The 12,018-nt window shown below is 58.1% G+C and overlaps 2 protein-coding genes across 2 annotated transcripts; one reads left to right on the top strand and one right to left on the bottom strand.

Moving 5' to 3' along the window:
• Positions 1-5,628: 5,628 nt before the first annotated feature.
• On the bottom strand, positions 5,629-6,515 carry B0H18DRAFT_353025 (uncharacterized protein). Its single transcript, XM_048037712.1, has one exon. It carries the CDS (start codon positions 6,409-6,411, stop codon positions 5,812-5,814), a length of 600 nt encoding a protein of 199 aa, XP_047893540.1. The 5' UTR covers positions 6,412-6,515; the 3' UTR covers positions 5,629-5,811.
• A 1,767-nt stretch (positions 6,516-8,282) lies between these two features.
• Positions 8,283-10,806, top strand: B0H18DRAFT_954844 (uncharacterized protein; the record flags this gene model as incomplete). The annotated part of the gene is made up of 12 exons (XM_048042295.1): positions 8,283-8,357; positions 8,474-8,521; positions 8,568-8,731; positions 8,760-8,904; positions 8,988-9,096; positions 9,128-9,206; positions 9,240-9,480; positions 9,527-9,616; positions 9,649-9,878; positions 10,001-10,111; positions 10,168-10,412; positions 10,679-10,806. 12 exons carry the CDS (start codon positions 8,283-8,285, stop codon positions 10,804-10,806), a joined length of 1,665 nt encoding a protein of 554 aa, XP_047893541.1.
• Positions 10,807-12,018: the final 1,212 nt, after the last annotated feature.

Raw genomic sequence — 12,018 nt, forward strand, 5'->3', positions numbered from 1 at the left:
ACGTTGTACGTACTTTGAGGACGGCAGCTACGTGTGCGTCTGGGTTACATTGTCACGTCGGTCGCTGTGAGTGACATCAGCGTAGGACTGTACGGCCTACACAACATACGCACCATCGACCGTGCGGTACCAACAACATTGACAGCGTCGGACTCCTCGAGGACTGGACGGCGACGTACGACGAGCAGGAGAGGCGGTACAAGACCATGCCTCTGCTGCTCTCCCACCGCCTCCTTTTATCTTCTGCGCGAGATCGTGCGAGTCCGGAGTGACGTGTGAATGCTCGCCAGCTCACGGCCCAAGCCGAAGTCCGCTACCAACCGAGCGGGTGATGTCCCTGAGCGCGGATGGCTTGCGACGAGACATTGTTCCGGGGAGAAGAGACCCTCTCCTGTAGCCACCGAGACGAAGCAAGCCGTGGCGAGATTCGAAGCGAAGGGTCATCGAGCGCCGTCGCTCGATCACCCACAATCACAGTGCCAAGGTCAGAGTCTTCTGGAATGTCAGTCAGCATGTTGCGTCCGCCGTACAAGGCCTGCGGAATCGACAATGAGCAAGCGGTTGCTGGGGAAACTTGAAGCCTCATAGCTGAGTGATACAGTACCGAGAAGGAATTGAGAGGGACATAGTACGGACTTGGACGTGCAGCGGATTGTGTCTTCGCAACGTTCTTCTACTGGAAGGAGTAGTACTGAGTTGATCTGCGCCTCCGAGTCGCCATTCGATCCACGCGTCGTCTCTTGACAACAGTGGCTTGGCGCTGACAGGCCGTGTACGGATCGATTCCACACGGTTACATGGCCGCATTTTCAGTGACATTCGGAGGCTGTGCATTGCGAGGTGGCGGAAGTTCTCCCGGCTCCAGAGACGGCCATTCCGGGAAGCGGAGAGCTGAATACCGCCATATCCCGTTTGCCGCGTGTACTTCCAGTTGATGTGTAAGTAGCCAAAACGGAGTAAATCATCGTGGAAACTCACAGACTCATCCTTTGGATACCGCCGTGCATTCTCCACTACAACCCTGGGCGGAACTGAAAGCTGTATTCCGTCGTGACGATTGGCTTACGCATCAGCAGCGGCAGCCTGTAATCATTTCCAAACCATTGTACTGTTGCATTCGCGTCGTAGTACCCGCTTTCTGGTCGAGGGTGCGCTCGCGTGGGCATTTGCGCGCCGGGTTCTTGTGCGACATTGCGAACTATTCAAACAAACATTAGTACTGAGGAATGTCACTGTTATCAGAAATGTACTGACCCGCTCACCCCGGTTTCCGTCGGCTCTCCTCGCTTACAGTCTCAGTACATGGGAATGTCACTGAGCCTGGACGCGCTGCAACCTGCCGGTCGGCCCATCGGGAAACTTCCAGAATACGATGAGTTCGCCAAGTGTCAGACTGATGTAAAGCATCAAGCAAACGGCGTACCCTGAATGATGGCGGGACACCGACGTGCCTCCGATACTGGTGTAGGATTATTGCGTCCCGACAGACATCGAATGCACCCGTAGACGGTGCATGCATGGTGTAGGGCAATAGAACGAGTCTGTAGGTTTCTCGGTCTGTCTGCAAAGCCGGCGAGCGACAGCAAGGACGCCGTCTGTCTCCAGGGCCATTCCGAGTAACACGAGATGCTCTGCCCGTTTCGTCAGTACGTCGCCCATTGCGGCCGTCCTCAGTGTCGATAGCCCTTCCGTCACTAGGAATGGGCCCTCACATCCAAGTCAAGTTGACTGGTTAGACCACCACTCTGCGTCGCAGGTCGGCGGTCTGACGTGGCCGTACAAACAGTCATCCCCGTAGACATACACATTCTGCTCCGAGTCCCGACAATGAGCTACTGCTGCTTAAACTGAAAACAATTGAGACACGACGCCACCGCTTACACGGGCCATCGAAGCCTGTCCGCTTCGTCAGTGAATTTGTCTGCAGCCCGCTGCCTGCCTGCTTCGCCTCACGCGAGTCCCGGAGGCTGAGACGCGGCTGTCTCTGGCGACGCCAGCCCGACGCCGAACAGTACCATGCACGAGTACAACCGATCAGGGTTGCACGGCGTCAGGGTTCGCTCCTGGGCCTGCTCACAGACGGTGTCGTGCAGAGCTGAATCGCGAATTACACCGACTCTGGGTACAGCACAGGCTACGGCGGGGTAAGACGTAGCTTTCCCAAGCGGCCCTAGTGTTGTCAGCAAGCCTGAGGACGGTGGACAGGACAGGCGGCGAAGACAGGCGGGACTCGCGCAGGCTCAAAAAGGCATCCTGCCAACAAATGGGAGCACAGAGTAGCCGTCGGCTTGGTCAGACCGGCAAGCTCACGACTCGCACTGCTGATCGGGGGACGTCCGACTCAAGGACGCGCCGGTTGGACCTTGTCCACGCTTCCCGAGCTCTACGGCAACGGGCTCTGCGGAGCTGCCCGGGCTGCGAAAGTAGCTATATGCGCACCGGGGTATAAAACAGCACGGACAGACGGCCCGTTCACCCTCGCCCAAACTCGCAAGCTCGGTCATCACATACGTGCACATCCGCGATGGCTAGACGCGTCGTTCTCGGTCTGTCCAGTCGACTCGTCTCGCCGAAAGCCTCGTTATTCTCCACACTCCGAGAGGAGGGGGCTCTTGCGCTCCGTCCTTACCGAAGGGCTGCGTATGTGCGAGTCCCTGCCAATTCGTTTGCGCGACTGACCTGCGTGTCTCCAGGAGAGATCACGAAGAATCCCGCGTGCGTATGCGCTACAACGAGCACGACTTTTGGGAGCACGTCGTGCGCCGGCTCCACTACAAACTCGTCGGCTGGCGCCGTCGACTCCCTTCACGAACTGAGCAATCTCAAGGGCGGTCGCCGTCCGTCGAGGAGCGCTCCAGCTCTGGAGCAGGGGACCCTCACCTTCATGCACGTCAGTTCACCCGACGAGATCGCCGACCTCAACCGCGCACCGTTTCGACAGCGGGCCTGCCGGTGCGACCTCAAGAGCCACAGAAACCCGCTGACGGCGTCGGGAAGCCGCGCCGTTGCCGCCACCGAGGCGCAATCACGCCGCTCTATGTTCACGAAGCCGTCGATGCGCGCATGGACACGAGATCGAGGAAGTTGAGGCGGAGGCGGGCGGCAGACGGGTAGCGCAGGGTGAGCTTGCGGAGGACCTATCGGTGATGAGACGGCTGGTAGTAGATTCCGTCGCGTACATCAGGAATGATTGTGATTTGTCGAAGACGTGCAAGCGGGAGGACGGCGGCAGAGCGAGACAGAATTGCCGCAAGTGACGGTCAGAGCGAAGCCTCTGGCGCCAGAGCCCGAGATTCAGATCGACGCGACGCGGCGACTTGGGCGCTCGGTAGAAGCCCGGATTGGGCAGGTGCCTCCTCCTCGCCACAATCTCAGCTCTGCGCGCGCACATCATCCTAGGTAAACAATCGTACGTGCGCGAGTAACTGACATATGCATAGTTCATACGTGCAGTCGCCGCAAGCCTTGGACATTTTGCTGTAGGAATGCTGAGGTAATCTGCATGATCGAGACAGACTTCCAGCCCGCGGTTGATCGCATAAACGAGGTTGCATCGGAGGCGTTCGAGATGATCTCCAAAGGAAGATCTCCTTGTTCGAGTAGATGAAGGTGTCTGCAAAACGTGTTTGAGGCAATGCACATTGTGAGATGACTTTCTCATAGTGTGCTCCGTCAAGGGCCAAGGGAAGATGAACAGATTCCGAATTTTGTTCCAACACCTGGGAATGTGTGCTGTACAGGACAGGCTCTATCTCAAAGAGCAGGCACTGTTTGAAGTAAACCTGTCTTGTACAGACCAGGTTCCCAATGCTTGAGTTGAGAAGCCACGGACAGAGGGTGTACACACCTGCCAGTGAGGATGAAGCCCAAGTACATGATGAGTCATTGTGAGCGTAAGCGTCTTGATCCGCTGTCAGAGAAGTCTTGGTGAGACCGGAACTTTGGAGTAGCAGCCAATCACTGCCATCAGACATTGTTTCGGAATTTGCCAGGATCCGGAACATGCCATATTTTATTTTCTATGGGAGTTGTCAGAGGACTCTTCCGTCTCGTCCTCACTTCATACCCATCATGCCATATCTCATCCCTCACTCAAGAACCACTGAACAGTAGTTTCCTGGCTCTCTCGTGTATGTGAAGCTCTCTGACAGACCCAGGCCCGCGCGATGATGCAAGTAACCTCAAGGCCAACAATACAACGAAGCAGCTAGGCAAGTCTAAAGACTTTGCCCCTGCATGCACTGCAGGCCAGCTGGTAAGCCGGAACTACATTCAACTCGCTCATCAACTCAAACCTACCTCTCAGCATGCATCCGTCATCTCGACACGCACATTCGATGTTCCACGCCGGACTCGTACCGACGTGCTGGGAACGTACACGTCGGTCTCGTGCACTGGCGTGGTCGTTGGACTCTGGAGGGGCGGAACAAGATGGATACTACTGTTCAGACAGATACCGGTGATTGCACGCGATCACGGTCCAGTCGGTGAGTCCGCATTCACTTCGCGGCATATTCGGAAGCACTCTAACGGGTCGGACAGGTAACTTGCGTTCGCGGAAGCCTCTGAATGATCGCGGAAGATCGCAACGGGCCGGCTCGCACGGACCGTCAAGATGACCTCCGACTGCCTCATTGAGGCGGCGTGAACGATCTTTGGCGTTCGCCCGGTCTCATTGTCTACGACACACAGAGCACCCGACGCCCGCGACAAGACTCGAGTCTCCATGGCCTACGCTGGACAGCGCTCTCGGATGCCTACCTTCCGCCGGACGGCTCGCACCTGGAGACGACACGACGTGCCGTGCTTCGCATACCACCCGGACAGTCAAGAGACGACATCCTCGCGCTCGGACACGTCGAGCCAGTGCAGAAGTGGGCCATCAGTCTATTTCTCCCGCCGGTAATTCTCGCCCGGCGGTTTCGCACTTTTTTTTTTCCCAGACCCGGAGCGTCAAGTCCATGCGCACTGAGGCTACGTACCTAGAGCGGACACGCTAGTCCTTCGCGCGACGTGTTCTCTCGACGCGTGGTCTCCCCTCCGGGGGACAAGCACACCGGAACGCAGCCCTCCCGCCGGACTGCTCGCAGACTATGTCCAGCTAGCAGACGAGGGTTCGGTGCGTCGATGTCCGGGGCTTGCACTCATCGTAGTACTCGTCCGAGGCTGCGGTTTTGCAAGACAAGCCCGAGTGAGTCGTGGACTTGGTCGACGCACACACGCCGGAATATCGACGGTGCACCTCCAGCCTGTAGATGACGGCTCGGTCCGTCGGAATCCGGCGAGCGCGTGCACCCATCATCTCCGTTTGACAGGCCGTACTCCTGGACTTGACGCGCCACACTCTGGTCGCGTACCGCCAGCGTCCGTGTGGCAGTCGTCTCGTCCCCGTGCCCGTTCTCGGACGCGGTCTGCCAGCGAGGTTGTCCGTCCAACCGGGGCATGGAACGGGAGCCTGTGTCCTGGAGTGAGCGAAGCAAGGTAAGCAGGTTGTGCACGGACGGTGGAAGTAGCTCCCGCGCACGTGACAGATTCCTGCTCGTTGACAGAATTGACGTCCGATTTGGGGCGGACGTGTGGTCCTGGAGCTCGGTGGACAGGCTTGCCGTTCGGTCATGCGACGGGGGCCAGCGACGGGTCTGCCATCGTTGGCGAAATCAAGCGAGGTGGCGATGTGTGAGGGCATCGAGGGAAATGCGTTCGCGGGGGGGTCGGAGACACGGCGGATCGTGTTCTGGGCGAGACGGAGACGACAAACGGGATGTACTGCTCTCGGGGAGAAGGGGTTTCCATGTTCGTAGCGACTGACATTCAGGCGGTCGAGAGGACGGCCGGGGTGGGATGGAGTCTGGAGAGCGGGATGGCGTAGTTCGAGTGTAGGACGAGGTACTTACAGGCAGCCAGTAGTGTACGATGCGACGCTTTGAGTACGAAGGACGCGGTAGCTGCGTCGACAGAGTGCTGTCCGGGAACGGGGTGCATGTCCCGCGATCCCGGCGTGCCTGTGTGTCCGGCAGCCCTGCGACTCCCTCTGTGTCCCGAAACTGAGCCTATCTCTGCGATTCTGCTCGGACAGTGTGCGCGAGACTCTGCACAGGCAGAGGACGGCGCGTCCACCGGAGTGCGACGCGCCGTGACGTCAGCCGCGCTTCCCTGCCACCTGTCACCGCACGTCGCTGAGTTGCCGGGGGATGCGTGTGCGTCAGCGATGTGCAAACGCTTCGTTCCTGGCCATCGGGGATGCGAGCAGACGTGGCCCGTGGGTTGGGATTTGAACACAGATGAGTTGCGAAGCCACGCACAGCTCCCGCTTCGCTTCGCCGTGCGCACAAACAACGCGTACACACCACGTCTTCCCCACGTGTCGCCCGCTCGACCTCTCACATCCTCCACACGTTCTGCAACATCCATCCTGCGACGCACCTTGATCGCCGCTGTCCTGCTGCGCTCAATGGTCTGACGGACCACCAGCCCGCTCCAATCGCGTACATAAGTGCGCGCGAATCACACCCAGAAGCATCTTGCTTCCTATCCGCACCTCTTCTTCACCTCACCGCCGACTCTACCTGATCTATTTGCCTGCCTGGTGACTGCCAGTGCTGCGTCTCGATTGTCGTCATGTCTCACAACGCAAAGGTCGTCCTCGTCACAGGGTGCAGCAGGGGAGGCATCGGTTTCGCTCTGTGAGTGTCTCCGTCGCAGTGTGTGGACGTGTGGTACGTTCATCCAGACAGACCTTCAGTTCCGAGCGAGATGCTTGTGCACGGCGGTAAGAGTGCGGTTCTGCTTGACCGGCAAATGGCGGTTCGACTCTGCCTCATGTCTGCCAAAGCAGAACACACGACTGTGGCGGCGTTTCTACTCCAGTGCAATATGACCTCTCTGGTGTTTGCAGTTCTGGTGTTGGTCAAGGTTCCGAACGACGAAAGCGGTTCAGACGCCCTACGTGTCGCCTCAAGATGGTGCCTCAGCAGTTTAGGTACTGACAAGTCATCGCAATAATACAGATGCGAGGAGTTCGCCGCGAAGGGATGCAATGTCTACGCCACCGCGCGTAGGCTTGAAGCCATGGAGGGCTTGCACCCCGACATCGGGCGCCTTGCCCTCGATGTGACCAACGACGCGAACGTAGACGCGGTCGTCGCGACCATCATCGAGCGCGAAAGGGCGCATCGACATCGTCGTCAACAACGCAGGCTCCATGTGCCACGGTACGTACGCGCATTCGGTCCAGCTCGGGGCGTAAGTGATCCTGAGCACACATGGCGTAGGCCCAACGCTGGACAACTCGATCGAGGACATCGCCGCCGTCTTCGACACGACACCCTCTCCATCATCCGCGTCTGCAAAGCCGCCGTGCCCCACATGGCCGCGCGCAAGCGGGGGCTCATCGTGAACATAGGCTCCATCGTCGGCGAGATGTGCGTTCCGTCTTTTCCTCCTCCGCACCCAACTCACTTCCTCTCCAGCCCGACGCCCTGGTCCGGGCCCTACTCGCCTCCAAAGCCGCCGTCGCCTCCTTCTCCCAGACGCTCTCCATGGAGCTCCGCCCGCTCGGCTGCACGTCCTGCACTACTCCCCGGGCGCCGTGCGCTCCCTCATCTCCGCGAACGGCGCGCCGCGCGTGCCGCTCCTGCCCGAGAGCCTCTGGGCGGGCTACCGTGACGCCCATCCTCGCGCGCGTCTTGGCGAGCGCGAGCGTACGCGGCATGTCGTGCGAGCAGTTCGCGCGCAGCGTCGTGCGGGAGGCGCTGCGGGAGGGCTGGGCGGTCGGGCCGTATAGGGCCGTGATGGTCGCGCCGCCGGCGGCGTTGTATAAGGTGCTCGTGTGGTTGCCGAGGACCTTGGTCTTGCGGATCTTTTGGAAGGTGGTTGGGGGGAAGCCGAGGGGCAGTGAGTGAAGGTGTGTATTCGGACTTGTGTCGTGCGATGTTCGTGGTGAGTCGTCAGGTGTGTTTCGAGGGTCTCTGTTGATTCGCGGCGTTATGACAGGCAGGACCCAGAGTGCCCGTATCTCTGCACTGAACGCTGTACTGCACCGAGACGGGTCTGTCACTTGAAGTGATTTTCCTCGAAATCGAGTCTTGATATACGATCCAGCTCCGAGAGGATTCACCATCGCCTCCCGCTTCCGCGACGACAGCGTTTTTGCTTGGTGAATGGTGTTACTCGCACCGGGTGCTGGACGAGCGAATCGTCAACGGATGTCAGTTCACCGCGCATGCTCTGCAGTACTCGTTGCATGGCGGCGCAGCTCCTGTGCAGCGAGTTGCTACGCCGCCATGCCAGGGATACACCATTCCAAGTTCTACTGGCCTCGCACCGCTCCGACGCACGGCCGCTATACTTCTTCGCCAGTAAGTGTGCGATCTTCTGTTTCATTGACTGGTCTGATCGGGTGTGCCTCATGCCAGGCGCAGTACGAGCAGATACAGTCCCGAAATCTCTTACCTGCTCTATCCGCCGCACGTAGGCGATTCCACAGCCACGGGTGGTTGGCGTGAAGGCGAAGGCTAATTCCGTGAGTCAGATGGAGCAGCTTCAGCTTGTGCTGACTCGAGTCTCAGGCTTCAAACTTCAGTTATCCCGGGTCCGGCGAACGAGAACGTGGTCCAACAAGGCTCCCGGCCGTCGCTCGGACGGACGATGTAATGGCTTGGTCGACTCGCTACGACAGGCCGAGAATGATGCACGAATGGATGTGCGACGACAGTGTAGGGGTCTCTCGGCAGTAGGCTTGTGCCGACGGACGAACTCAGTCTGCTCATGCTGAGGGTAGGAGCTCGTAGCCTGCCGTTCGTCATGCGCACATGCATCCTCGGCAACGACGGACGTGGTACTCGCAACGAAGAGGAGGTTGTTACACCGGAAGACGTAGATGGGCGGGAATCTCGTGCTATTCAGGTATATATCTAGTAGACAGGACAATGTAATGGCTAGGTCGGCTCACAACAAGCCGCGTATCTAATACATGATTGGGATGCTAGCGAGCAGAGACGACTATGAATGCGAGTGAGCTCGTCTCGCGGGCAATCAATGGCTCGATCGATTTACTATCTACTGTGCGGGAGAATACACCAGATGTGCGACGACAGTGTATACATGTGCATATGAACCCGTTCCGCAGATCCTATGGAGCGATCGACCCACCTGACAACGCCGCACGCGCGATACCAATACTCGTTCCGACTGCGGTACGGCATCACGTAGGTGTGAGACTGTTCGACAGACTGATCAAGCTGCGGGAGTGATGGTGGCTCTGGCGACTCACTGTACATCTCGGAAGGACATTCCGCGGTGTCCGGTCAAGGGAACAAACGCAGACATGAAGCTGCGATCGAACGGCCGATAGCACCCGCGTGGAAGCCGGGGTCAGAACTCGACGATTGTCTTTGTTTCTTCAACCTCGCCTACTGTCCGACTGCCCGACGCGACATCAGTTCCGCTCACTCTGACGACGTGTTTCACGTGGGCATCACTGTAAATTTGGGAGGGCTATAGGATGAACTGTGATGCCACGATACAGACCTCATTACGCAGTCAGATGTCACGGATAAGCTGCATGAAAGACATGGTTATCCACAATGATATGATCAGTGTTTCTCCGTTCCGACTGGTACGCATTACCTTTGTCTACATTCCTCGTAGTCGGCCGTCAGCATGCTCAAACGGTTCCTGAGAGGTCATGTCATCAAGTCCCTCGTCGATGTAGTACACCGCGACCTACATGAAGGCGTGGCGAGAGAGTCGCTCGAGATCCTCAGTAGGTGTCATCAGAATTTCATGAAGGGAATGGTGCCCGTCCTCTCCGAGCTTGAAGTTCGATTGGCTGGCACGAGCAGGATCCCAGTCGCGCACCCTGCCGCGCAACGAATCGGGTCAGTGCGAAGTTGGGCAAGCTGACGTCGGTGTGTTCGACGTTGTACGTACTTTGAGGACGGCAGTACGTGTGCGTCTGGGTTACATTGTCACGCGGTCGCTGTGAGTGACATCAGCGTAGGACTGTACGGCCTACACAACATACGCACCATCGACCGTGCGGTACCAACAACATTGACAGCGTCGGACTCCTCGAGGACTGGACGGCGACGTACGACGAGCAGGAGAGGCGGTACAAGACCATGCCTCTGCTGCTCTCCCCACCGCCTCCTTTTTCTTCTGCGCGAGTCGTGCGAGTCGGAGTGACGTCGTGATGCTCGCCAGCTCACGCCCAAGCGAAGTCGCTACCAACCGAGCGGGTGATGTCCCTGAGCGCGGATGGCTTGCGACGAGACATTGTTCCGGGGAGAAGAGACCCTCTCCTGTAGCCACCGAGACGAAGCAAGCCGTGGCGAGATTCGAAGCGAAGGGTCATCGAGCGCCGTCGCTCGATCACCCACAATCACAGTGCCAAGGTCAGAGTCTTCTGGAATGTCAGTCAGCATGTTGCGTCCGCCGTACAAGGCCTGCGGAATCGACAATGAGCAAGCGGTTGCTGGGGAAACTTGAAGCCTCATAGCTGAGTGATACAGTACCGAGAAGGAATTGAGAGGGACATAGTACGGACTTGGACGTGCAGCGGATTGTGTCTTCGCAACGTTCTTCTACTGGAAGGAGTAGTACTGAGTTGATCTGCGCCTCCGAGTCGCCATTCGATCCACGCGTCGTCTCTTGACAACAGTGGCTTTGGCGCTGACAGGCCGTGTACGGATCGATTTCACACGGTTACATGGCCGCATTTTCAGTGACATTCGGAGGCTGTGCATTGCGAGGTGGCGGAAGTTCTCCCGGCTCCAGAGACGGCCATTCCGGGAAGCGGAGAGCTGAATACCGCCATATCCCGTTTGCCGCGTGTACTTCCAGTTGATGTGTAAGTAGCCAAAACGGAGTAAATCATCGTGGAAACTCACAGACTCATCCTTTGGATACCGCCGTGCATTCTCCACTACAACCCTGGGCGGAACTGAAAGCTGTATTCCGTCGTGACGATTGGCTTACGCATCAGCAGCGGCAGCCTGTAATCATTTCCAAACCATTGTACTGTTGCATTCGCGTCGTAGTACCCGCTTCTGGTCGAGGGTGCGCTCGCGTGGGCATTGCGCGCCGGGTTCTTGTGCGACATTGCGAACTATCAAACAAACATTAGTACTGAGGAATGTCACTGTTATCAGAAATGTACTGACCCGCTCACCCCGGTTTCCGTCGGCTCTCCTCGCTTACAGTCTCAGTACATGGGAATGTCACTGAGCCTGGACGCGCTGCAACCTGCCGGTCGGCCCATCGGGAACTTCCAGATACGATGAGTTCGCCAAGTGTCAGACTGATGTAAAGCATCAAGCAAACGGCGTACCCTGAATGATGGCGGGACACCGACGTGCCTCCGATACTGGTGTAGGGATTATTGCGTCCCGACAGACATCGAATGCACCGTAGACGGTGCATGCATGGTGTAGGGCAATAGAACGAGTCTGTAGGTTTCTCGGTCTGTCTGCAAAGCCGGCGAGCGACAGCAAGGGACGCCGTCTGTCTCCAGGGCCATTCCGAGTAACACGAGATGCTCTGCCCGTTTCGTCAGTACGTCGCCATTGCGGCCGTCCTCAGTGTCGATAGCCCTTCCGTCACTAGGAATGGGCCCTCACATCCAAGTCAAGTTGACTGGTTAGACCACCACTCTGCGTCGCAGGTCGGCGGTCTGACGTGGCCGTACAAACAGTCATCCCCGTAGACATACACATTCTGCTCCGAGTCCCGACAATGAGCTACTGCTGCTTAAACTGAAAACAATTGAGACACGACGCCACCGCTTACACGGGCCATCGAAGCCTGTCCGCTTCGTCAGTGAATTTGTCTGCAGCCCGCTGCCTGCCTGCTTCGCCTCACGCGAGTCCCGGAGGCTGAGACGCGGCTGTCTCTGGCGACGCCAGCCCGACGCCGAACAGTACCATGCACGAGTACAACCGATCAGGGTTGCACGGCGTCAGGGTTCGCTCCTGGGCCTGCTCACAGACGGTGTCGTGCAGAGCTGAATCGCGAATTACA

This window comes from Fomitopsis serialis (assembly GCF_022376445.1).
Source record: "Fomitopsis serialis strain Sig1Antser10 chromosome Unknown B0H18scaffold_32, whole genome shotgun sequence".
NCBI classification, from domain to species: domain Eukaryota; kingdom Fungi; phylum Basidiomycota; class Agaricomycetes; order Polyporales; family Fomitopsidaceae; genus Fomitopsis; species Fomitopsis serialis.

Bases quoted from the DNA above. Each gene is read 5' to 3' on its own strand.
- B0H18DRAFT_353025 (XM_048037712.1), bottom strand. From the start codon at position 6,411: ATGGATGTTGCAGAACGTGTGGAGGATGTGAGAGGTCGAGCGGGCGAC.